The sequence below is a fragment of the Melozone crissalis genome, unplaced genomic scaffold, assembly GCF_028551555.1.
Source record: "Melozone crissalis strain CALT ecotype California unplaced genomic scaffold, PUWL_Pcris_2 ptg000045l_1, whole genome shotgun sequence".
NCBI lineage: Eukaryota > Metazoa > Chordata > Aves > Passeriformes > Passerellidae > Melozone > Melozone crissalis.
Window position 1 is genome coordinate 31,308,901 of NW_026535823.1, and position 26,153 is coordinate 31,335,053.

At 47.8% G+C, this 26,153-nt stretch overlaps 1 protein-coding gene across 1 annotated transcript in view; it reads left to right on the forward strand.

Annotated features, from left to right (window-relative positions):
- ROR1 (receptor tyrosine kinase like orphan receptor 1) overlaps positions 1 to 26,153 on the forward strand; it is a 153,068-nt gene that overhangs the window by 88,496 nt on the left and 38,419 nt on the right. Inside the window, exon 2 of the mRNA XM_054285725.1 lies at positions 16,863 to 16,934. Within this exon, the coding sequence (XP_054141700.1) occupies positions 16,863 to 16,934 (72 nt within the window). The remainder of the gene's footprint in view (positions 1 to 16,862; positions 16,935 to 26,153) is intronic.

Sequence of the window (26,153 nt, forward strand, 5' to 3'; positions counted from 1 at the left end):
TCCCATCCATTCCATTCCCCCAGACTCTGCAGTGGGATCAGGACCAGCCCCTCTGGCTCTGTGGGTGCTGCAGGGTTTTGCTCTCTGGTCCTTTTGTGTCTCTCAAGCCACAGCAGGAGGTTCTTGACGTGCCAGAATATTCCCAACCAGGAGTCAGTCAAAGCTGTGCCTCCTGCCCACACCACCAGCCCAGACCAGGCAGAATTCCATCAGTCCTGCCCTTATTTTACGTCCCAGGCTGCCAAAGTCCCTCCTCTTTCAGTCCATGAAGCTCGGTGAGGTGGCTCTGGTGGCTGCCCAGCCCCTCTCCTGAGCTGTGTAAATAAACATTCCACTTAATTAAATCCTGGAGCCTGCTGAAGTGGCCTGCAGCAGATGAAAGGGGCTGCAGGCTGTCAGCCTGTGATGGCTTGGAAGGGCTTTCAAACATTTCTGTGCCTTTCTTTGCTTGCACTTTGCTGCCTTTATTTTCCTTGCTTGTAGCTTTAGAGCCGTTTGAGCTAATGGCTTTGTAAGGCTCTTGTGCAGCTCTCAGGAGTGCTCAGCATTTCCCAGCTCAGTGGCAGCTTTCCTGGAGGCTTCAATGGCAGCAGCAGCCAGCCCAAGTGCCTCTTGAAAACCACACTGCTCTCCTGGAGTCCTGTTTGACTCTTCACACAATAAAAGCAGCAGCATCACCAGGGACAGCTGAGCCAGTCTCAATTCCAGCCCATTCCTGGGTGTCTGTGTGACCCCAGTGCCACCAACACTCCTTTCCGTGGGGCTGCAGTCAGGGCAGGGACACACAAATCTTAATTTGTTGTTCAGAGTTAATTGCTGAGGAGGAATCCCTGCTCGAATCAAACATGTCCTGGGAAAATTCCTCTTTTCTCTCGCTGTCTGTTGGGTTTGCTCCAAGTTTAATCACTCAGGGCAGGGAATCTCCTGGCCTCTCTCCAGCCTGGCTCTTTCCCATCACAGTGACACTGGGGACCGCTGGGATGTGACCGTGTTCTCTCTTATGTTGAGGGAAGAGACCAGGATCTGACTCCATGTTTCAGAAGGCTGATTTATTATTTTATGCTATATATTACATTAAAACTATACTATAAGAATAGAAGAAAAGGTTTCATCAGAAGGCTGGCTAAGCTAAGAATAGAAAAGAAAGAATGATAACAAAGGCTTGTGTCTCGGACAGAGAGTCCAAGCCAGCTGACTGTGCTTGGCCATTAATTATGAACAACCACATGAGACCAACCCCAGATGCACCTGTTGCATTCCACAGCAGCAGATAACCATTGTTTGCATTTTGTTCCTGAGGCCTCCCAGCTTCTCAGGAGGAAAAGTCCTAAGGAAAGGATTTTCCATAAAAAGATGTCTGTGACACTGGGACTTTATTCTGAACCCAGCCCAAGAGAAGCCAGTCCCACCACGCTGCTCTCTGCTGACTTCCAGGGGCTCTGAAGTATTTTTGTATTTATTTATTTGAAATGTAAACCCACCTGCACTGCCTTCCATAAACACAAGCCGAGGTGGCCAGGACTGCTGTGTCTGCAGCTCCGTGTTTATCCATTGGAGCTGAGAGCAGCTCTCTGGGCCTGGCACAAAGTCAGGGATGGTGGCACTCGGGGATGGTGGCACTCGGGGATAGTGGCACTCAGGGATGGTGGCACTCGGGGATGGTGGCACTCGGGGATGGTGGCACTCGGGGATGGTGGCAGTCGGGGATGGTGGCACTCAGGGATGGTGGCACTCGGGGATGGTGGCACTCAGGGATGGTGGCACTCAGGGATGGTGGCAGTCGGGGATGGTGGCACTCGGGGATAGTGGCACTCAGGGATGGTGGCACTCAGGGATGGTGGCACTCGGGGATAGTGGCACTCAGGGATGGTGGCACTCAGGGATGGTGGCAGTCGGGGATGGTGGCAGTTGGGGATGGTGGCACTCGGGGATAGTGGCACTCAGGGATGGTGGCACTCGGGGATGGTGGCACTCGGGGATGGTGGCAGTCGGGGATGGTGGCACTCAGGGATGGTGGCACTCGGGGATGGTGGCACTCGGGGATGGTGGCAGTTGGGGATGGTGGCACTCAGGGATGGTGGCACTTGGGGATGGTGGCACTCAGGGATGGTGGCACTCGGGGATGGTGGCAGTCGGGGATGGTGGCAGTCGGGGATGGTGGCACTCGGGGATGGTGGCAGTTGGGGATGGTGGCACTCAGGGATGGTGGCACTCAGGGATGGTGGCACTCAGGGAGCCACATCTGAAAGCTGCTGGCACTCCTGGATCCGTGCTTGCTGGTCAGAGCTCCCTCAACCCTCCCAGAACTGGGAAGCAGCACCTGGATCTGGGCAGGAGCTCCATGGGGAGAGCTGGAGAGGTGGCCCTGGCCCCAGGAGGTCACTGTGCTCCTGTCTGGGGGTTGGCCAGGAAAAAAAAACTCAAAAAAACACTCCAAAAACCAACAAAACAAACAAACAAACAAAAAACCCTCAAAAAATAATTTAAAAAGTCACCCAGCAGCTTTTTGTTCTGAGGAGCCAGCAGTGTGTTTAAGGTGCTGCTCTTTGTGCTCCACAGCGCAGAAATGCAAGGAGTAGAGAGAGTTCCTTTTCCTCTGCCACACTTAAAGAGCTTCAGATACACAGGGAGAGCCTTGCAAGGGCAGAGGGAGGCTGGAACATTGCCTCTTCCCATTCCCCACTTCCATCCCCTCCCATTCCTGGGAGTAGGAGTTCATCTTTGGGCTGGTACAGAGTGGGCAGGATGTCTCTGATTCCATTTCTCAAAGTCTGTTTAAACACAGTAAACTGTTCAGAGGAGTTTGGGTTCTCTCTTGGAAGGTAAAACTGGGAAGGGCAATGTCCAGGGGTCACAGGGGACTGAATTTGCTGGCAGCTCATGTCACTTATTTCCAGATTGGTCTCTTGGATTCACACACCCCACTGCAAAAATTGCCCCTCTCACATCCCTGTGCTCATCCTTGCATTAGTATAAAAGTGCCCAAATATATTTAATAATTAATTCCATGCTGGAAGGGTATAACAGAGGTTCTGCTCATTGCTGACAATAAATAACAATTACATTTATTGCTTTGGATATGGCACTGCAGGTGACTAAAACTCCATGTCTTTGGAGGGCTCAGGTAGGTCTGGACAAAGTTGGTGCAATAATTCCTTTTTTTTCTAATGAATTTTAGCTTGAAGGAGCAGCAGCAAAGCTGTGGTGGCAAAAATCTCCACGGTCTCTGCATCAGTCACATAATTAAAAGGCACTTTATGCCAGTCAGAGCTTCTGGGCACAGGAAATGCTTCTCAGTGAACAGTGGTGAGAAGTTTGGGATGTGACAGCATCCCAGACTCTGCATCCCAGCCCCAGAGCTGGCTCTGTCAGCTTGGTGAGCGCTGTGTCTGTGGGAGTGTGTTTGGGTAGGGATCAAATGCTCCCAAAGCTCCAAGGCAGTAATGCCAGGAAACCAAAATCACAGGGCACGATTTGCTCGTGGTTTGGAGGGAACCACATCTCCCAAGAATTCCCACCTTCAGCAGGCCCAGCCCAGCATCCCAAACAAGAGCCAATGTGCTGAGAAATGTGGGGGAAAAAGACACTTTTGCATGATTGGGATGTGCAGTTTGTCTGTGTTTGCATTGAGAGATGGGTTGTGCTTTGCACCATCCCAGTGGCCCTGGATGTGGCAGGAATAATTTGATCCCTTTACCCAGGATATTCCTCCCTGTGGAATCCAGTCCATCTTTTTGTGAATATGGCTCCTACTGCAGGTGTTTTGCACTCTGCCTTTGGCATAAATTGAGAATATTTCTGACTCCTCATCCCTGGAAGTGTCCCAGGCCAGGTTGGGGCTTGGAGCAACCTGGGATGATGGAAAGTTCCCTGCCCATAGCAGGGGGTGGAACAGGATTCACTTTAAGGCTTCTTCCAACCCAAATCTGTTTGAGATTCTCTGATTTTTTTGCTTTTCCACTTCCACTATCCCAGAGTGCTCCAGCCTGGCCTTGGGCACTTCCAGGGATCCAAGGGCAGCCACAGCTTCTCTGGGAAAACCATGCCAGGGCCTCACCACCCTCACAGGTGACGATTTCTCCCTCATTTTTAATCTAAACCTGCGCTCTTTCAGTTTAAATCTCTTCTCTCATGCCCGTCCTGAGTCTTTAATAACTAGTTTTTTAAAAGATTATTGTAATGTTCTAATCTGCTGTCCCTGGCCTTCTATAAACACCGTGGGTAACAGCAGCACACAAACCCCCTGTCAGAGGTAATTAATTTGGGAATTTGGGTGAGAAAACACACAGCTTGGCAGTGCTGTGCTTCAGGAGGATTAAAGACATGCACGAACCTGAAACAGCATCCAAAATCATTAACTGATGCTGGATTTTCTAAGTATCTCAGTAAAATCTGGATTAGATTCAAATATTCCTCGAACATCCATGTGTTAAACAGTGGAAAGATTTTAGTCTTTTAATGCCACAGGGGAAGGAGTTTGGTTACTTCAGCACTTTAATTTAAATTAAACAGGTGTTAGATTGCGATATTTGACCAGAATCCTGAGCATGATAAGGGAATTGCCAGAATAAAAAAATGCATATTTCCAACATATTTGTCCTATCACTGATGGAGTGTTTAGACTTTGTGCAATCAGCACTCTGTATCTCTCGGGCTGGAATCCTCCCAGAAATCCTCCCTCAAAATATCAGAATTGCACTTGGGAAAGGTCTATCTCCATCCTTTATCCGTCAGGATTTTCTGTTTTGCTAAAATAGGGTCTTGCACACGATGGTGAGTGGGGCAAAGCAGAGGCCAAAGCTCCTGGGGGAAGGACCTGGGAATGAACTTTGGGAAACCTGAAAAGCCAAACAGCACAAAAATCTGCCTTGACCACAAGGAGTGCTTTGGGAACTCGTTACAGATGAGTGGAGAAAGGCTGGAGGAGCAGGCTGTAAATATTCCCCACGAAATGAGGGAGAATTCCACCATCTCCGATTCCCGGTGTCGTGTTTGCCCCGGAGCCTCCAAGGAGAAAGCTGTGTTTTCCTTGCCCTGTAAATAGTCCACACAAAATCCCCCTGGATGCTCCCAGAGCTGAGGGAAGGCAATGAAGCAGCAGTGAAATGGAGCCCTGGAATGAGAGTGAGAGCATTTTGAGCTCAGCACCATCCCTAGGCCGGGCTTTGGCAGCCCCTGGCTCTGATCTCCTGCTTGCTGAGCTTGGGATTGCTGCTCTGCTTTTCCTGGAGAGCAAGGGTGGGAAATCCTGGCACTGCTCTGGGCTTTGCTCTGGGGAAGGCACTGGGGGTCCCCTGGAATTTCTTAAACCCTGGCACTGCTCTGGGATTTTCTCCTGGGGAAGGAACAGGGAATTTCCTAAACCTTGGCATTGCTCTGGGCTTTGCTCCTCAGAGAGAGAACAGGGGATCCCCTGGAATTTCCCAAACCCTGGCACTGCTCTGGGATTTTCTCCTGGGGAAGGGACAGGGGGTCCCCTGGAATTTCATAACCCTGGAACTGCTCTGGGATTTGCTCCTCAGGGAGAGAACAGGGAGTCCCCTGGAATTTCCTAAACCCCAGAACTGCTCTGGGATTTCTCCTGGGAGAGAGAATAGGGGGTCCCCTGGAATTTCCTAAACCCTGGCATTGCTCTGGGCTTTGCTCCTGGGGAAGGAACAGAGGATCCCTTGGAATTTCCCAAACCCTGGCACTGCTCTGGGATTTTCTCCTCAGGGAGAAAACAGGGGGTCCCCTGGAACCTCACAAACCCTGGCACTGCTGTGGGCTTTGCTCCTGGGGGAGGAACAGGGGGTCCCCTGGAAGTTCATCTGGACGTGCTGCTGTGCTGTGTGTTTATTTGGATTGCCTTTCTTTCCAGAGGGAGCCCATATCCATTTCCAGCCTAACGAGTTCCTTAGAGCATGGCAGTTGCCACGGCTTTGAAACCTAATCCCTGTGGCTCTGCAGTAGCACCGCACCAAATGCTGAGCTCCTTGTTTGTGGAGCTAATAAAAAAATCATCAGTGGTTTATCCTTCCGTGAGGCTTCCGCGCCTGCCGGAGCAGTCAGGGCCGAGCCAGCCGGCTCTGCCCTGCTCCTGGTGGTTTTCCATTGTACAGGCTGTTAACTTTTAGACACTGTGGCCTGGGATTTTGTGGCAGAGCCACCCTGGGGTCACGAATCCCACAGACGCTTGTGCTGCTGGGTGCAATTAAGGTGAAGGCTCGCGACGTCTTAATTGTGTTTTTTACAAGTGGCTCTTATGCGCCGACAAAAGCAGCCCTGGCTGAGCTTTGGCAGTGCAGGATTGCTACACAGTGTGAGGATTCAGGAGACTGATTTGGTCAGACCTTTGGATTTGGCGGCTGGTGTTAGGCTGGCAGTGCTGAGCTCTGCATGCCCAGGATGGGATGGGATTCCCTGGAATATCCTTGGAAATCCTTGGGAATGCAGTGCAAGACCATGCTTCAGCCACTGATAAGACTCAAGATCCCCCCCAAAAGCAGCAGTGAAAATAAATTTGGTTAAGTTTGGATTTAATTTTTCTTGATGTTAGTGAGTACCTGGATCCAGAAGATCCTGCTGAACCTTGGATTTAGGAAACCTTATTACAGTAAATAAGTTGTAACTGTGGCTAAATCAATTCGCTCCTTCCATCAATGAAGGGATTAAAAAGAAACCTCTGGAGCATTGATGTAAACCTTTTGTGCACACTAATTACCTGCATAATTGCTTTTGTTGGCTGTGTGAGGACAGCCTGGATCAGCAGTGCCGTGAGGGCAGGACAAGGGGCAGGGCAAGGACAGCCGGTGCTATGATTGAAACCCAACCCAGAGCCATGGGCAGGGAGCTCAGTCTTCACCTCCCAGAGCCCCTGCCCTCTCTGGAGGCTGCTAATAAACACTAATTAGCTGAAGGGCCTTGGTTTGCCATTGTCTCTGGGGGATGTGGGTCAAGCTCCCAAGGAGCCCTGAGCTGGGCCCAGCTCTCCACAGAGCAGCTCTTGCAAGTGGCATCTGCTCCACTTGAAGCAAAATTTAAGAAAACAGCCTTTTAGCAGAAGAAATGAAGTTTTAAATCCACCTTCAGTGCCTGTCTGAGATCAGGCCTGTGAGGACTTTAGGGTGTAAGCTCCTCCCGAACAATCAATGTAGCTCAGTCCCAGCTTGGCCAAAGCATCCAGCTCTGGCATCAGTTAAATATTTACATTCCCCCCTTTTTATATAAATTGTGCTCTATTAGCATAGGTTTCACAGTGTGGCCTTGTCTTTCAGCCTCTGGCTGCAGTTGGCAGTTTGTGCATTAATCACCACCGAGCCATGTAAAAAACCTGAGGCGGGAGCTGCAGCCATCAAACAGGCCTGAGCATTTACTGCTCCATCATGGGCAGCCAATAAGTCACGGGGCAACGTCTGCCCCGTAGCATGAGGATCTGCAAGAAAAGGCAGCGTGTTTACACGGGGGAGGCTGCTGTGGATTGAAGCAGTAATTGTTTCAGGCCCTCCCATTAATTCATCAGCTGCCACGGGCCCCGTTTTTCGTCGCCGCAACAAAAATAATTATCGGGCTCGAAAAAGTCATCGTGGGTTTGCACATGGCAGCCTTCTGCTGTAATTTTCTGCCCAGGTTATAAGGGTTTAATTGTGGCTCGCTGCTCTCCTCGTCCTCTGCAGTCGGCTGCGGCCCCCGAGCGCTGAGGCGCGAGGAGTTACGGCGTGCCGCGATTTATGGGGGATGTAAATGATTTCTTGTTTGCCCTCCCTGGGCTTGGCTGCCTCTGCCTTCTTTCAGGCCTTTGTGGGTGGATTTAGTGCAGTGGCACTGATGGAAGCCAGGGACAAGGCAGCAGGTGCAGCCCTGTCCAGGCACTTCATCCTCGTCTCCAAACACGTCTGTCCCCAGCACGTTCTGCTGGTGGGGAGGGAAATGCACGGGAACCTGTGCCAGGAGAGGGGCAGGCCCCCAGGGTGCTTGTGCATGGCTTTGGGGTCTTAAGGAGAGCAAATTCCATGAGTTAATGTGGGCTGTGGATCACTTGGAGTCACAAGGATGCGTAGGTGTGAGAAACCGTACTCAATTTTGAAAAATTTAAAAGGTTTTTTAAACCTTTATCAAAAATACAACAGAAGACTGAATAGAGAAAATATTACAGTGCTGGGAGTAGAGGATTTTTCCCACCATGTGCGCACCTACATGATGTAGGTTTTGCCTTTTAACCCTTTAGCCCTTCCCAAAGTTCTGCCCATCCACTCCTTCTTTGCTGCCCAGTGGTGGAGATCATGGCCTGACATCTTGATTGGAGGTCAGATGTCACCATAGTGACAAGCAGACCCTCCCAAATGTGCCAGACCCAGGCCACCCCATGATAACAACACAAAGGGGGGAAAACAACAATAAATCTATAAAATCCCATATGTATAAAGTCTATAAAAGTTCTCCATATATACATGATATTTGCCTTTTAATTATGACATCGCATTATTCATTGGTCACAGCAAGCTTTGCAAAGGTGGCTCTGGAGGGGTCTCAGCACTTTTAAGGCTCCAGAACTTTTGGGAGGAAAAAATTCTTCATCTCAAACAGCCACAGTGTTGCCTCCCAATGCTCCTTCCATCCCTCCCTGGACTCTTCCTCACCATTCCTGGCACTGAAGAATTTTCACTTAACAGTGCCCCAGGACATCCTTCTCCTTCTCCATTCCCTCGTGATATTCTGGTGGGGTTTTGTCTCCTTTTGTCTCCAAGAAACTCCTCTGTTTCTTGCCACATCCACCTCTGGACGAGTCCCATCCAGTAATTTCTTCCTGCTTTTGTCAGCTTTTTGCTTCCTTCTGTTGCAGTTTTCTTTGGGTGCTTCCCATTTCCATTCTTCTCTCTTCTCTTCTCTTCTCTTCTCTTCTCTTCTCTTCTCTTCTCTTCTCTTCTCTTCTCTTCTCTTCTCTTCTCTTCTCTTCTCTTCTCTCCTCTCCTCTCCTCTCCTCTCCTCTCCTCTCCTCTCCTCTCCTCTCCTCTTCTCTTCTCTCTAGAAAAGCTCAGGGCATGGAAAAAAATCCAGGCAGGTTTGGAGCGATGGGAAATTTGCATTTAATATGCAAATTCCCAACCTTTGTAAATTTGCCTGACTAGCAGTTCTGCTGTGCCCTCTCCCAGTGTTACAACTCCAAGGATGCACCACACTCTGGATCCATATTCACTAAAACCTCTTTTTTATGGGCAGGAAAACAGTTCCTCCAACATCTTCCTTCCACATCCCTGGTAGTTCAGGCTGAGCAGAGTACAAATAATAATTCCTAGAAAAACCCTGTGAAAATCCTGTGAGTTGGTGCAGTGCAGGATATCTCCGGCTCCACCTGAGCGGTGCCATCCCAGGAATGTGGTGCCCAAGTGCCCTGCAGAGCCATGCTGGGCACATTTCTGCAGCTCGGAGGCACAAAGGCTCCACTGTGAGCTGGAAATGCTGGCCCTCGGCCAAGTGGCCATTTCTGTTCTTCACTCCCTGTCATTAAAGCTGTGGCTTGCTCCATGGCGCAGCGTTTGGCTCTTCTTAAGTGGAACTGTTAACGACCCAATTTGGAGTAATGTAAAGTGCGCCCGGATTCCACAGTGACTTCTAAATCCATCTAACATTAATGATAATCTGTAATTAATAGCTGCAATCAAAAGGAATTGTAGGGCGGTAATTAGAAATTTAGGATTAAGGTATTAGCATATAAAACGGGTCTCTTAAAAAACTCTTCTTCCAAGAGACGGCTCCCATCCCGCGGAAGAAAACAATTTTTAACTGATATGACCTTAGCCAAAGATCAAGCTACTAAAAATACTGACTTGAGGAAGGCACCAGGCTGCTGCCAGAACAACTGAAGGTATTTGAAGAGTTTGCAGGGACTTAGACGCAGCAATCAAATCATTTTCTGATGACTTTGAGATTCAAGAATTACGTTTTTGAGAAGGAGTTTTCATCTCCTCAGCAGCCTTTTGGGGTGGGTTTTATAAACTTCATTTATATCCCATCCCTTCCATCTATCAGAGCACCTCAGCACCAGCAGCAGTGCTGAGGTGCTCTGATAGATGGGAGGGGTGGATATAAATGAAGTTCCTAACAATTTCCAGTCCTGCACTAAATTAAATCATCCCGCTGCACGTCTCCCTTTTGAGGCTGGAAATGAATGTCTGGTGGATTTGAAATCCACAGAGCCTGAATTGTTCACTGGTGTTGAAAATTTCCCCATCTAATGCCAATTATTAACCTGCCCAGGGCTATCAATAATGATAACACTGCAGATAAAGAACAGGTAGATGTGCAGGAGTTTCACACTTTAAGAGCTGGAACAAAATTAACCATATGAAGCTTGTTGGCACCCCACAGACTCATCTCTGCATGGACCAGAGGGTCCTTCACCAGCAGAAAATGTATTTTGGACACGGTGATGACAGTTTGGAGCTCTGGAGGAATCGTTTCAATCCTGTGAGGAGCAGCTGAGGAAGCTGAGGGGGCTCAGCCTGGAGCAAAGGAGGCTCAGGAGGGACCTTCAGGCTCTGCACAGCTCCTGACAGGAGGGGACAGGGACAGGGACAGGATGGGGAATGGCCTCAGGCTGTGCCAGGGGAGGCTCAGGTTGCATATTGGGAAGAATTTCCCCATGGAAAGGGTGCTCAGGACTGGAAGGGGCTGCCTGGAGTGGTGTTCACAGGGGTCCCAGAATGAGGGAAGAGATGAAAATCTGACTCCATGTTGCAGAAGGCTGATTTATTATTTTATGATATATATATTATATTAAAAGAAAATCATATACTAAAACTATACTAAAAGAATAGAAGAAAGGATTTCATAGAAAGGAATAGAAAGGATAATAAAATCTTGTGACTGACCAGACAGTCCAGACAGCCAGACTGTGATTGGCCATTAATTAGACACAACCACATGAGACCAATCACAGATGCACCTGTTGCATTCCACAGCAGCAGATAACCATTGTTTGCATTTTGTTCCTGAGGCTTCTCAGGAGGAAAAATCCCAGCAAAATGATTTTTCATAAAACATCTCTGTGACGGCTGCCCAGGGAGGTTTGGAGTGCCCATCCCTGCAGGTGCCCAAGGAATTCCTGGCGGTGGCGCTCAGAGCTCTGGCATGGGCACAAGGTGGGCATGGGGCACTCGGAGGATCCTCCAGGTCTTTTCCAACCTCTGGGATTCAGTGATCTGGTAAATTCTTACCCTCTGGGTCTGCCCAGGCACGGTTCTGGCAGAACCAGCTTTCCCTTTGCTGCCTCAGCCATGGAATCAGAGGGTTCAAGGAGCACAGCTAATGGGGAAATGCCATCGTGCAGCATTCCACCCTCCTCATCAGGGACAGCTTCATAAGTCTGCGCTGGGGCAGATTTTATTGTCTGTAATTGTAGGCTCTTGTCGTCCAAAATATTCAAAATAGCAGTTTCACCTGAGCGTGGAGGCATCTTGTCAGAGTATATTTTAACATGGACTGGTTTTTTAAATAATTCATGGAAGGTTTGTGCTGTGGGATGAGGATTAGTATCCATAGGTTTGACCTGTGCTATCACAGACCATTAAAGGCAGCAGATTCTCCTTGAGAGACACCTGCCTTACCCAAAGAGCAGAAATGCTCAACAATTCCCCATCTCCTTTCACTTTTCCCTCACTCAACTGATTGCAGTATTCACAATTCCCACCTCTTTTGGAAAGAGAAGAATTCTAATGCAATCAGAGAGGAACTATGTCCTGAAAATCCTTCCACATATTAAAGGTATAAGCAAAATTTGAGATATATGATAGAAATTTCTGGATGGTGCCAGCTTTTAAACAGACAAGAAAATTAGTAACTAATGGGTTGTACCCATTGCAGTTTGTCTAAATTTCCTTCAGCAGCTCCGGGGTGGGCTGTGAAAATGCTGGAAAGTGGCTGATTGCAAAATGGAATATCTGGGAGATCAGATGGAAACTGTGGGGAGCTCACAAAGGATCAGGGGAGCAGAGAATGCAAAAGGCAGAAAAGGAAGATGAGGGAGATAGAATGAGAAGAAAAACAGCCAGGAGGCAGATCTGTGGGAAGATCCTGGAAGGGATCAGTCAGGTAGGAACCAGACAGAGGGAGAGATGAAGTGTTGGTCTGGAATGTGCAGAAAAGCGAAAAATACCGAGCACTTAGGATAATTAGCTTTTCTCTAAGTCTGTACAGCTTTATCTGCCATTCCTGTTCCCCTGGAGTTCTATCCAAGTGGGAGAGCCGAGGAGTTTGTTTGCTGGAGATTTTATTCCCTCTTTAAGGGGGATGTTGATGTTTCTGGTACATCTGCAGCTATGAAACGTTCATGGGTGATTTGGCCAAGAAGAGCTGTGCCTCCATCCCCTGTGAAGCTGTCCTGCCCTGACCCTGCTGCCAGCGTGGGATAACTCCCCGTGTGTGTCTGCAGCCCTGTCTTGCCCAATCTTGTTTCTAATGTCTCGGGAAATTGGGCTTTTATCACTTCCTTAGGCAAATTCCTTCACTGGATAACAAAGCTCACTTGGGGAAGGCTTTCTGCTCAGAGTCAGCGAGAGGCTTGCAAATGGAAAACTCTTATGTTAAACATGAATTCTGAACAGTTTATCTTATTATCCTGAGTTCTAACTCCTTCTCCAAACACCTCCTTGTTCTTTTTGCTGTTTTGGGTATCCTGCAGTGAGACCTGAATTGCAATCAAATTCATTTTTCTATCAGAACAAAGAAATTGCTCCTGATTATGGAAATAATTGTATCCATTTGGTATAGCATTGAGGTGTACCTGTGAATGATGCACTTTGAATGTTTTGTTTGCACGTTTTAACAGGACTTATTTTGCACCTTAAAGAGGGTGGGATTTCCATCTCTGCCCCACAAGAAGGTCCATCCAGGCCATGCTCACACTGGATGTGTCCATTCCTCCTCTTGGCATCCATCATTCCTGGTGCCCTGGAGCCTGGCAAGGAGGATATCCTCATTCCCAGACTTACTTTGCTCTCTCCTTTTTTCTGCACAACAGATTTATTCCCCATTCGAATTTCCAATTATTTCTGGGCTTGATGTCATCTCAGTTATCTTCTTTCTTTGAGTTATTGTCTCATCCTACAAATGCAGGTACAGCTTTTTGTAAACCTAACTGAAGTTTATTTAATCACAAAGGCTTTACAAGGCCTGACGTGTGAGATTCACTCCACACTTGTGCAATAGGGTGATAAAATCACATCTTGGCCAACTCCTCTGTGGGAAGTGTGTTTGAATACACTTTACTTGGCTTTTCACAGCCTGTTGTGACTTCTCATTAACTTAAACCCAATGTTTCTTCATGGGTTGGAACAGATAATTATCTTGCCAGTGTTAAGAAGAGTCATCATTCATCTGGAATTATTCCATGGATAAATAAAACCTTAACAGGATAATGGCTCTGTTTGCTGATCACATTTCTCAGGCTGACTCTTCTTGCAAACAAATCTCATTGTTCAAGGTGAAGCTGGGCATTGGGGAAGTTTTAAGAAGTAAGAATGAGTTTTTAATTGACTGAATTCAAAATTCAGTTGCAATATTGATGGGAGAAGAAGAAGCAGCCTCAGGCTGTGCCAGGGAAGGGCCAGGTTGGACACCAGGAGGAATTTCCTCATGGAAAGGGTGGTCAGGCACTGGAAAGGGCTGGAGTCCCCATCCCTGGAGGTTTCCAAGGAACAAGGGCTGGTGACAAGGTGGAGACTTGGAACTGATGACCTTGGAGGGCTTTTCCAACCCCGTGGTTCTGTGATCTGATGTTAGGCAGATTTTTTTCCCCCCTATTTTGAGGAGGTGGCAGGCAATGGGCAAGTCTGTGCCAGTGCCCCAAATGCTGTGAGCAAATCCCTGACTCACCCCTTCCCAGGGCTGGCTGGAACCCACCTGGAATTATCCCAGAGCCTCTCCAAGGGGAGGTGGCACCACTCTCACTTTCGTGCCCAGCAGTCCTGAGTCATCACAGGCAGAAATGGAATCCAGGGATGTCTCCTGCACCTTTTTTCTGGGATGTTTTCCTCTCCTGCACTGGGGTGGTTTGTTCCTACACGGTGGAGCTGCTCTGTGAGTTCCCTTCAATCAAATAAAGTGGTTATTATGGGCACAGTGATGCTTTGCTCTTCATTGGAACTTTAATTGAGGAATGTCAGAAAATCACCAGTCACCAGCCTGCAGAACTGCCACAAATAGGAAATTTTGGTCATCTAATGTGGTTTCTCCTGCAGCTGAGCTGAGGGGTGTCTGCTCTGTGAGATTCATGGTCATGTTTTCAAAGCCTGCTTAAGAAAACATCAATATGAACACTCTGGAGTTTTAAAAACCAAAATACTGCATGTGGTCATTGTGTTGTCAGTTCTGAGTTTTAAATAACAAATGTTGCATGTGGTCACAGTGTTGGTAGTACTTTCTGTTTAATTTTGGTGAGTGTGTGGTACCTGTTGGCAGAATTCAGTTGTTTTGTGGGCTCTTCACAGTAAAATATTTCCAGGTGAGCCAAAGTAGCCACAGAAAATCCATTGTGGAGTGCCAAACATGAGAGTGTGACTGAGGAAAGCATTGTCTGTGGGTTTGAGCTGTGGACACAGGGAGGAACCACTTTGGTCCCAGTGATGCCACCTGAGATCCCACTCTTGGAGGGGTTTTCGTCCCATTTCTTGGCCAGGAGAGCTTGGAAGGGTGAGGAGGGACAGGGAACCAAGCATCCCAACCTCTGGCACAGCCTGGCACCCACCAGCTCCTGGGCAGTGTCTGCTCACTGGTTATTTGTCACCTACCCCCATGACAGCAGTACTGGCACTGGATCTGCTTTTTTATCCCTAAACCCTGCAAATTTAAGCCATGTGGTCCCAAAAATGTGGGTTAGAGAAGGGTGATGTGGGTTAGACAAGCCCAGCTGTTAATTAAAAGCAGAGAATGAGAAGGGATGGTCCCAGTGGGCCAAAACCTCAGCTGGTGCCATCAGGTGCCACCGCTGGCTGTGGCACTGCCCAGGGCTGTCCCCAGCAGTGGCTCTGCCCTGGGCTCTGCTCCTGGGGGAGCTGTGATGGCTTCAAACCCCTTGTTTACACTGGGAATACTTGGCAGAGCACTGGATGAGCAGAGCTGCCAGGTGGGCTTTTAAGGCAGGCTTTATTTATAAAGAGGGCACGGGCTGTGGGTTTGTGTGACCTGGTGTTTACAATTCCTTGTGAGTTTTTAATGAAATAGAAGAGCTGCCAGCACATCAAATAAAGGCAGGACATCTTTGCATATCCTTGCATGCCATGTTTTGTGAGTGAAATCTGGGAATAAGCTAAAGGATGGTGTCAAAGCAAAATGGATGCACTTCAGAGCATTCCTGTTCTCTAACTCACAGATCCCAGCTCTGCCTTCCCTGGGCACCTCTGAGACCACCCAGCACTGGGGGTCCCTCCAGGGTGCAGGATTGGGCTGTGGGATGCTCATTTGCAGTGAATTTTCCATGGCTGGCACCCTGAGCACTGCTGGTTTGATTCCACCTTCCCTGTCCCACACTCAGCTGTCCAACATCGCTCTCCTCCTTCTCCAGATCAGGTTCCTCAGGGCTGGCTGGCACAGGGAATCAGGGGGTGCTCTGCTTTCCCATGCCATGGAATGTGTGTGCACGCCCCTTCTTCCCACCCTCCCACAAAGCTCTTATCAAATCTGTGCCTCCCTGGGGGATGACCCCAAAAGCCTCCCCTGATGCCTGAGCAGCCTCACAGGCTGCGAGTGGATCTGCTGGCAGAGGGAGACACTAAATCCTGGAGGAAGTTTGGATACAGGGAATGTTCTGCTTGACCTAGAGCTGAGGCAGGACATGCTGGCTTAACACCACGCTCCCTCTGATTTGCTGTTTCAAATACAAGTGCAGACTTAAATCCATAAATATATAGGCACAAGTAGTAAGTATAAGACTTAAATCCATTCAGCTTTTTCCTGAAGAGGAAGGAATTCTCCCAGCAATGAGCAGGTGCTGCTGGGGTTCAGATCTGTCCTTCCAGCCCTGTTAACTTCAGTGTATAAACCACATCCCTTCTCGTGCACATGGGTTTGCAGGATTCCAATAATTGTAAATATGAATAGATAACACCTTCAGCAGCCTCTCAGCACCGTGTTTCCCTTGGCTCTACCACTGCAGAGTTGTTCTACCTCTGTAAAACCCTTGGGGAGATTTTAGGATGGGTCAAGACCATCCCAAAGATTGGCTGTGTTTCCTCAAGTGTTAGCTTTTCTATTTTCACATTCTGTTCTGCTTTAGTGTGTGGGTCTGGGCTCACATCAGGGATGCTGAGCTCTGTGCACAGAGCAGGGAGACGAAACAATTCCTGCTCCAGCTGGGCACCAAGGACAAATGATCCCAATCTCAGCCCAGGAGCACAAACACCGTGGGCTGGAGAGAGAAAAACAAGCAGGGTGGGACTGCAGGGGCTAAAGCTGCAATGGGACAATGAACTGCAAGGTGCAAATGGAGCAGAACTGATCCCAGGGACAGAGCCCGTGCCCCTCGTGCATTTTGGGGCCATTTTGGTTCATCTTGGGTGCAGCCCTGGCTGGGCTCTGGTGCTGCCCAAGGTGGATCCATGGAGGAGATGCTTGGAATCAATCCCTGCTTTATTCTGGAACTCTGTCCAGCCTGCACAAGGCATCAGCTGTTTAATTAGCACGAGGCCTCACAGGGTTAAGCATTGCCAAACAAACCCCAGCCCTGGCCCGCTGCCTCCTCCCCCTTGGCTGCTCCTGCTGCCCAGATGGCTCAGCCTGCCAGCACACAGCATCAAATCATTTTATTCCTATGACAGCAACTTGATTCCTGATGATATAGGATCCATATATTAACAGCATCTCATGGTTTTTCTCTTTTTCCCTTCCAGGAGTGAATTCCTCGCTTGTTGCTGATTTCATGCCCACGTCCCCATGGAACATCTCAAGTGAATTAGATAAAGGTAAGCAGGCAAAAAAAACCCCAAAACCACCTGAATTCAAATTTTAAAATCTCCATTTTTCTTGACTTGACCAAATCAGCAAACAAAGGGGGTCAGGGAGTATTCAAGATAAACCTCATTTTCCTTGGGATCCTCTGATATTTAATTCCGTGTGGTTCTGTGATTTCTGGAGATTGCTGTGTTCATTCCTTGTACCAGGAAAATATTCCACAGGGCAAAAATATTTCAAGGTGCTCTGTCACACACTTTTCTGGTGGATCTTGGGATTTGAACTCAAATTTCACAATCATCAGGCACTGAGTTTGCTCTGATGTGTTCTATTACGGAATTTTGAGGCTTTAATAATACAAAATACATTTGCAGGTGGTAATTAGGTATAATTTGGAGCTCTCCAAAGGGTATATATTGTAAAAAAAATGAGAGGTTTATAATTCTCCTTAATTTTGTAAATTAAGCACTGCTAATTTAAGGCAAATTGATGAGATTCCCTCATTGCTGAGATTTCCTCATTCCCTCAGTGGCTGCAGCTCCTGGTCAAACCTATGCATCTTTGAGGATGCTCTTAGCCACCCTCACTGCAATTTGCCAACCACTTTCATTTGCCAACCATTTACTGCTGAGATGGAAATTTCCCACAGTGGGATTCTGCCCCAGATGGTTTTCCCAACTGTTTTTGTCTGTTTTGTTACTGTTTTTTTTGAACATGTGCTCATAATATTTGATGTTTATGCATAAATATGTTTTCTGTGCTTAAGGATGAGGAGAATATGTAATATTTGGGTTGATCCTTTCACATCTGCCTTCCCAGCAGGGAAGGAACAGGACTTTGTGGTGATCCAGGACACAGTGGGGAAGATGAAAGTCAAAGGGTGGGAATGTTGCTGGTGGGAAAGGGAGGAAAGCTTGTGGGCATCAGCAGAGAATTCCCAAATCCCAGTAAATTTCTGAGGGAAGGAGTTGACACCTCCCACTGTCCCTGGTGCTCCAAGCCCCATCCACCCTGGCTTTGGACATTTCCAGGGATCCATGGGCAGCCACAGCTGCTCTGGGCACCAGTGCCAGGGCCTGCCCACCCTCACAGGGAAGGATTTTTCCTGATAACCCATCTCAACCTCATCTCTTTCCATGTTTCTTCCCTGTTTGGCAGCTTTCCTTGGTGTTTCAAAAAGCAGGAAATAATTAATGGCCTAGAAAATAAAACTCAAAAGTTTGGAAATGCCAGAGAAGGCAGAACTTTGACTTTGGGGAGCCCAAGCACTGTGTGATTGAACCATCTCTCAGTTACCTCCATGGCACCTGTTGCTGAGCTGCAGATATTGTCAGGAACAGGTAAAATGAATTTCCCCGGCTTCTAATCCACCTGGAATGTGGCAATTAGCAGGGTTTGGGCTGAGTCCCGCATTCCTGGGGGATTACCGGCCCTTTGCTGCGCCTCATTAGCATTTACAGCCCTGGCAGATGCCACGCCCCAGCTCGGATTTACATATGGGATTAAAACAAAGCCGTGGTGCCCGAAAAGCTTCGTCAGAGGGGCGGCTTCTGCCAGCAGAGGCACGCAGGTTTTGTCTTGTCTCACCCGGGCTTTCATGTGGGAGCTGCTGCTGCTGCTTCCCTCAAAACCCTGAAACTGCAGCTCGGACCAAGCCAAGCCCTGGGCAGCACTGGAAACCTCCGAGGGGAAAATGAGGCTCGGTTCCCATTTGTTTTGCATCTCAAAGAGTGCCTTGGTTTGAACAGACGGGTGTCTGCTAAGGAAGGCAGGAGCATCCTGTGAAATTGAGAATGGAAACGCCCTCTCTCCAGAATTACTAAAATTCTGAAATTAAGGGGCTCTCAGGCAAAGATAGGGGAATAGGGATAACATTTTCTTTTATTAGGAAAATTAAAATACTGTGTTTTATTAGGAAAATTAAAATACAAACACAATAGTATAAACAAACGAAAATAAAACCACTGACAGAGTCAGAATTCATCCTCACACCCTGTGTGTGTCAGGGTGGTGGCACAGCCCCATGCCATGGTGGCTCAGCCCTCCTGCAGTGCCAGCTGTGGCTCTGCTGCAGCAGGGATCCTGCACAAGGGGGGAGCTTTCCTCTGCAGCTCCAGGGCTGCTGGAGATGGGCCTGGGCTCCTCTGGAAAGGCAGTGGGCAGAGGCTGCTGTGCTGTCCCAAAGCTCAGATTGTACCCAGCTAGGAATGCTTGACTCCTCCCCTGGGCGGAGCATCTCCCCATGGGATGATGGAATTTGATCAGCCATGGGCAGCAGATAATTAATAATTAATGGCCCATGAACAGCAGACATCTGGAGGGAAAATTGGTTGGAAGAGATAACGAAAACTGCCCAGTGAATAGAGATAACTGCCCCACCTCTGACAGATGGGGACAGAACACACAGCCCCAGCCACACCTTGCATTTCCAACCCAAGAAAAGGAGTCAAAATCCACTTGTCTTCCAGGAGGTTGCAGTGCTCTAGCGTCACAGTAAAACTCGTTTTAAAGTCTGTTAAGTTCACCACATGAAAGTGGTTTCCAAGCAGATTTCCCAATTAAATCCCTGCCTACTCTAAGTGGCTCCAACTCTACCTGCTGCCTTTTGGAAATGAGCATCTCCTCCTCCAGCCTGTGCCCCGCGTTGGGGAAGGAAGAACAGCTTGATAATAATATTCTGCATTTTGAAATAATGACTTAATTTGGTGCTTTCCCTCGCCGGGTGAGTTCTGCAATGATTATCTTACAACTGAGCCCTATTCAGGTTTCAATTTCTATTAAATAAGCTAAATCGACAGCATTAAACAGTTGCCTGTTTATTCTTTTTAGCAGGAAATGAATTTAAAAGAGACGCAGCCACCCGTGAAGAGCTGATGAAAGCAACGATTGATGGGAGGGAGGAGGTGGTTTCTCACCAAAACCTTAAAAAAACAAACAAACTGGGCATAAAAATAAAAAATAATCACTTTTAAAATGGGGGAGATTTAGCTATGAGCATTTCTCTCTCTTTCCCTACTGGTAAACCATGGTGAGCAGAGGGAATGCCATGAGGGAGAAAGAGAAATGAAAATGTGATCCTATAAATATTTAATTCTATAAGGAGAAATAAGTTAAGTTTGGGGGAAAAAGGGGGCTATGGTGGTAGGAAAAGCCCCATTCCAGGGTGGTATGCATGGTGGAGCTTTTTACTCACAGGTTTTTGGTTGAGATTTGCTTTGGTGGGGGGAGCCTGGAGCAGCCCCAGGTGGGTGATCTCCCATGGGACTGTGGTTCAAGAGGCTGGAAAAGCCTCATCCGTGTGTGCTCCTGCACAGGGATTTCTCCTTGGATTTCTCTTCCCTCCACATTCCTTCCCCTTCTGTCCCCTCTCAGCACCAGCTCCTGCTCCAGCTCTCTGTCCCAGTTTCCATCTTCTCTTCCTTCTTTAGAAAGGTGGAGAGCCCTGCATTCAGCTGCTCCTATCCCACAAAACAGATCATGGGAGGAGAGGCTTTTCCTTCTTCCTTCCACCCCACGTCAGTTTATTTACAAAGCAATAGGCCTGAATAGGAATGGGAGCCTATTTACATCTGCCACACTGGAGGAATTATCTGGGATCTCTTTATCCTTAGGCAAAGATAATGTTAGAGCCCTTGCCAGGAAAGGGTCAGCTTTGGAACATTATTGTGACTGTGAGTAGGATTCAGCTCCAGTGGCTGTTCATTCTGCAGGGCTGATAAGAGAGTGATGCAGCTGCCCTGGAGTGGGTCCCCCAGGTGGGAATGGGTTCCCACCTGCAGCCTCCTCCAGAGGTACAGGGATGTGTCCTGCCTGTGCCTGAGCTGCAGCTCCTTTCTTTTGTTGGTTCCTCCTCCCAGGATCTATTCCTTGGTGCTTCAGCTTCCAAGGAAACCATTGCTGTGAGTTTTTCCCTAGTTTCCTTTTCCTTTCATGGCCTATCAGCTCTGGCAAGCAAATATTTTGGAACCATTTCCATTTCCAGACATCCACCATCCCAAGCCCAGACTCTGAGCCCAGACCCACAGCCCTTCCCAGTGCCTGGAACCAACATTCCCTGGAGAGCGTGGCAGAAGATCCAGCTGGGATTTATCCTGAACATTCAAAGGCATAATCAAGGATCACTTGATATCAGTGATCTGGGGATGCACAGCCCAAAATGAGTGTGGAGGGTCCAAAGAAGGGGTGGGAGAGGTGCAGTGTTTGGGACTGCATGGCCAGAACATTCCTGGAAGGGCTGGACAGCAGCTCCAGCACAGCAGGAGGAAAATGCAGGCAGGAAGGTCTGCAGGACATCAGGAGTGCAGCCAGGCTGCTCAGGGAGCCTTTGGCTCACCCTCACTGACAAACCCAGGCTGAAGCTGCCACCTTGGCACATCCTCCCAGGCAGGGCAAGGACCTGGCTGGGAGCTCTGTGAGGGAAAATCTCAGTGATCTCCCAGGGAGGATCTGACTCTTAGGCAAACTGCATCCCAAACAGCATAAACACCCCCAGACGTGGGGAAAACCAGGTGGGTCGAGGCCTCCTGCCTTTGGCCCCACTCCTTCAGAGATTCCAGATTCTCCTTTGAAATCACTGGATGCGAATTTGATCCCTGTGCTGAAAGGGGAAGAATTACAGCTTTCACATTCATGCACAATTTACCTTTCTATTTTCCTTTATTATCTGGGGGATATGGGGTAAATCAGGCTCCCCTGGTGGGGCTCAGGGTTCTGATTCGATTTGTGGGGTCCCGTTAGTAGCAGGGCAGTAAATTACTGCTACTTTGTTTGAAAATTTTTTTAGCCACAGTACATTAGCTCCTTTTGTTTGCTTTTCCACTGACGGAGTGCACGTTTTTATTTGAGAATTTGTGTTTCTTGAATGTCTCATTTATAAATAATACAAGGTGTGAAATTTGAAGGTCACAGAACACAGCCTGAAAATGAAACCGCCCTAAGTAACTTTGGGCTTTCATGGCAAAAATCCTCCACAAAAAGCTGCACTTACGTCAAATTCTTTGTATAATCTGAGTGTGTGCGGTGAATATTGACCATTATACATAAGGTAACTATATATAATAACCTTTTCCTGGCTCATCCAGCTATCTTTGTTTATTTGAAAGATTGATAGATCAGAGGGTCAAGGGACGTGTTTTATTGTACGTTTCTGTTCCAAATTTCCTGACATTTTTGGTTGAAAAAAAAAAATAGACCTTTAAAAGGCACAGAAAGGGCTAATAAGAACCAGATCCTAAAGTGATGCTATGTCAAAATGTCAGAAATAACAGCTTTTCTTTGACTCCACAGCATTAATCTTGAGGCATACCTTTCCATACACCCTCCCTTTAATGCTTGGGTTTTTCTTTGTGGCTCTTTACTGCAGAGCAGCTTCTAAAGTGACAACAAAATCCCTTGATGGTTTTCAGTAGTTGGCTTTATAGCTGGATGTGGACATTTGTTTACCTATCCCAAATCACTTTTTTTTTTGGTGATAAAGTTTAGAGGTTTCCTACTTGGGCTATAAAACTGGTTCCTGAGTAAAGAAAAGCTTCATTTCCCCTCAAAGTGACCTCTGAGACATCTGTCCTTAAAGCTCAGAGCTGTCTGATGAAAGGAGGGACAGAAGCAACTCTCAAATGCATCCAAGAGTTCATGGAGGGCAGGGAGTTGCCCAGTTCCCACCCAAAAGCAGTGGGATTCAGGTTCCAGATAATTTTTTGAAAGTCTGGCTTCCTTCCACAAGCCCAGCGCCGTCTCTGAGCTGCCAATTATCAGAATATCAAAATTAATTCTGGGAATCCCAGTTACAGTCACACGTGGAGATCTGGAAAGCCATCAGGCCTCGAGCTGTGCCCTACCTGGTTGGGGTCAGGGAGTTGGAGTTATCCTGCCTGGCACTGAACCCTCTGGATGGAGTCTGGGAAGGGAAAATCCAGGACAGAACTTCCATGTGCATCCCAAACTGGCTCCTGCACATCTCTGGGAAACCCACTGGAGGTAAAGCTGGGCAAGCTGAGGCAGCAGAAGGTTTCCTTTGTCCCAAGACATTGGATATTCCCACGTGATTATCTGGACTTCTTTAACCCTGATATTCTTCAAGAGTTGCCAGATCATGACTTGAGTGCAGCATCTCTTCCCTCCCACTGTCATTCCTCTTGTTTATTCATTTAAAATAAGTGAAATTCCAAGTGGGAGTTTTCCTTTTACCCTGTTAATAACAAGGTCTGGTGATCAGACCCACGGGGAGTTGTCTTCCTCTGTGAGTGATGGGCAGATCCAGCAACCCATGGGGAATCCTTTTCCCAAGGGATGTGTGTGATTTCCATCAGAAATCCTGCTGCTTCCTTCCTTGTCATGGAGCAGCCTTGGAGCAAACCCCTCCAGCATCTTCAGTCTGGACTGGATCTTCTGGGTGGACTCTGTGTGTCTGACCTTCTCCAAAGAGAATTATTCCTCATGGAAGATTCCCAGTGGAGTGAGCTCGGTGGCAGTGCCAATATTTGGGGGTATGGAGCACATCCAGGTGTGGCACCACACTGGACTCGTGGCTGATCCAGGGCTCTGAATGAATGAAAATGCAGCTCTCCCTGAGACACTTTTGGGCATTTTTCCAGTGTGTGCAGCGACAAAGAACCAGGGAGGTGCCAAACCTTTGATTCTGTAAATCTTGAATTATGTCTGTGAACTGAAAGGTTTGGAAGAGACCTTCAAGATCATCGAGTCCAGCCCAGCCCCAACACCCCAACTAAACCCTGGCACCCAGTGCCACATCCAGGCTTTGTTAAACACACCCAGGGATGGGATTTGATCAGCCTGGTTCCCTGCCCATGGCAGGGTTTGGGATGAGCTGATGGCTGGGGTCCCTCCCAGCCCAGACCATTCCAGGATTCCATAAATGCAATAAGCACTGGAATGTTGGTGTCCCAGTGCCTTACTCCAGCCAGGACAGGTTCTGCTTTCTGTGCTGCACTGCAGGTTTGAATCTTCAAATCCAGAATTAAGCAACTTGTCCAGGCCAGCAGCTGGAAAAGGTATCCCCACAGCTGCCTGAGGAAAGGTCTGGAGATGTTTGCAGAGAACTGTGTTGTTCCCCATCTGTAGTGGAAGGAACTTGGCTCACCAGCCTTTCTTGTGCACCTGGATTAAAGCTGGTTCAGGCTTGAGCAGAGATTTTAATTTTAGCTTTTCTTTGAATATTCCGAAAGATCAGAAGGGCAGAAAGAGAAGGATAAATGAAACAACAGCTCTTCTCATAAAATGACCCTTCCAGGGTCTAATCCTGCATCCCCATCGTGCTTTAAACACCTTGTGAAATCAGAAACATGCAGCACACACGGTGCTGGGGGGAAAGGTCTCCCTGTGGCCAGCAAAACCCTCCTGCAAGCCAAGAGGGTGTTACTGCTCTGAGCTGTGTCTTTGGTAATTTAAGATAGAGTAACCATGTGGTCACAGAGCAGATTAACATTCCTTGGCCGGCCAGGACGAGCTTTTATTTTGAAAGCCACCTGGGTTCCACTTAAAAGTAGTGGAATAGTGGAGGATTTATTAGGACTGGGCAGGCTCCTATTTAACAATGTCAGGGCAGAGCTGTGGAAATACAGACACTTTTCTTCTTTGGAGACACGCAACGCTCCACATTTCATCCTTGCACAGCTGTTGCTGTTCTGTAACATCAAACCAGCCCAAAGTTTGGCCATGAAGGATACCTAATATTTGGGTTTTATATGCAGTGTCTCCAATTTATGCGCTCAGAATCATGAGGATGACTTATGATGTGTTGTGTTTGCCTTGGCAATGGCTCAAACCCAGAAATATATTTCAGGCTTGGCTTTCCAGATATTATCTCAAGTCATTTAAAAGTTCATTATAGGGCACCCGCTAGTGCTGCTCTAGTAAAGGGGCTGTCAGCATTTTTCAAGGGTTTATAACTCAGCCATTAAAAAAAACCCTCTCTGTGGGCTGAAACTTGGCATTCGGGGTCTAGGCCCAGCAGTAAATTGTTTTTACAAATTAAAAAAAAATCAGTTTGACTATTATTAAATTATAGGTGGGCTAAATTTTATTTAGAACTCTTTCAGGCTTTTCTCCCGTACTTCTGGAAATTAAAACATTTCCCAAATGTTTTTATAGAGTGCTACTCTAAAATATGGACAGGCTTTTGTTCTGTGCTCGAAACCCTGAGATTTAACTTAAAATATAATAACAGTGCTTATCCCAGCATAGCACTTTTCACCTTCAAAGTGCTTTATGAGCATTATCTCATTAATGTACATAGCAGCCTCCCCATGATGTAAGAGGGATTATTATCCTCACTTTATGGCTGGAGACATCAAGCCAAAAGGTTTAAGGCTGTTTTTAAAAGGCCTTAGTTGCACAAATCCCATGTGAGCTTTGATTGGCTTTGGGTGTCTACTTCCCTTTGGCTCTTCTAAAAATCACAACTGAGCTGATTCACCCAGGGCTGCTCCGAGCCAGGATTAGACTCAGACTTTCCAAAGGCCAGTGCCACCAGACTGGAACATTCCCAGTGCACAAAACCCATCCTTTCTTCTAAGAAATTGTCCTTTAGGTCAGAGGGAGTCAATCCATCTGGAGGGCTCCTGGATGGCAGGAGAGGGGCAGATGAATTATTCATTGGAAGGGACCTTAAATCCCATCCCATCCCACCCCTGCCATGGGACACCTCCCACTGTCCCAGGCTGCTCCAGCCTGGCCTTGGGCACTGCCAGGGATCCAGGGGCAGCCACAGCTGCTCTGGGAAAACCATGCCAGGGCCTCACCCCTGTCACAGGGAAGAATTTCTCCTTTTGATGGGCTTTGGAAGGTGAGAGACAATAAAAATACAACTGAACCTCTCTCCAACCCCTCCACACCAGGCAAGGGCAGCAGTGGAGGAGTTTGGTGCATGCCAGGGAAGGGATGCTCATAATTTTTTGTGCCTCAGCAGAAATCCAGGGTTTTTGGGGAGTTCATTTTCAGTTCCAAAACTGCTTTATCTGTGAGAAACATCTCCCAGAGCTCCCAAAGGCTTCAAACCCTCCCTGTTTAAATCTGATCTCAGGTGAGCTGCTTGATCTGGTTTGTGATTCAGATGCTAAATGTACAGATCTGAGGACTAATCTAGGGTGAGTTTAGGAGATGAATTTGTTTTAGCGTTTCTGCAGTAGCTCCTGGAGGAAGGTGGAGAACAATCAGAGGAGTCAGCAGCTCCTGAGGCCACTTGTGTTGCTATTTACAGAGAAGTTCAGCCG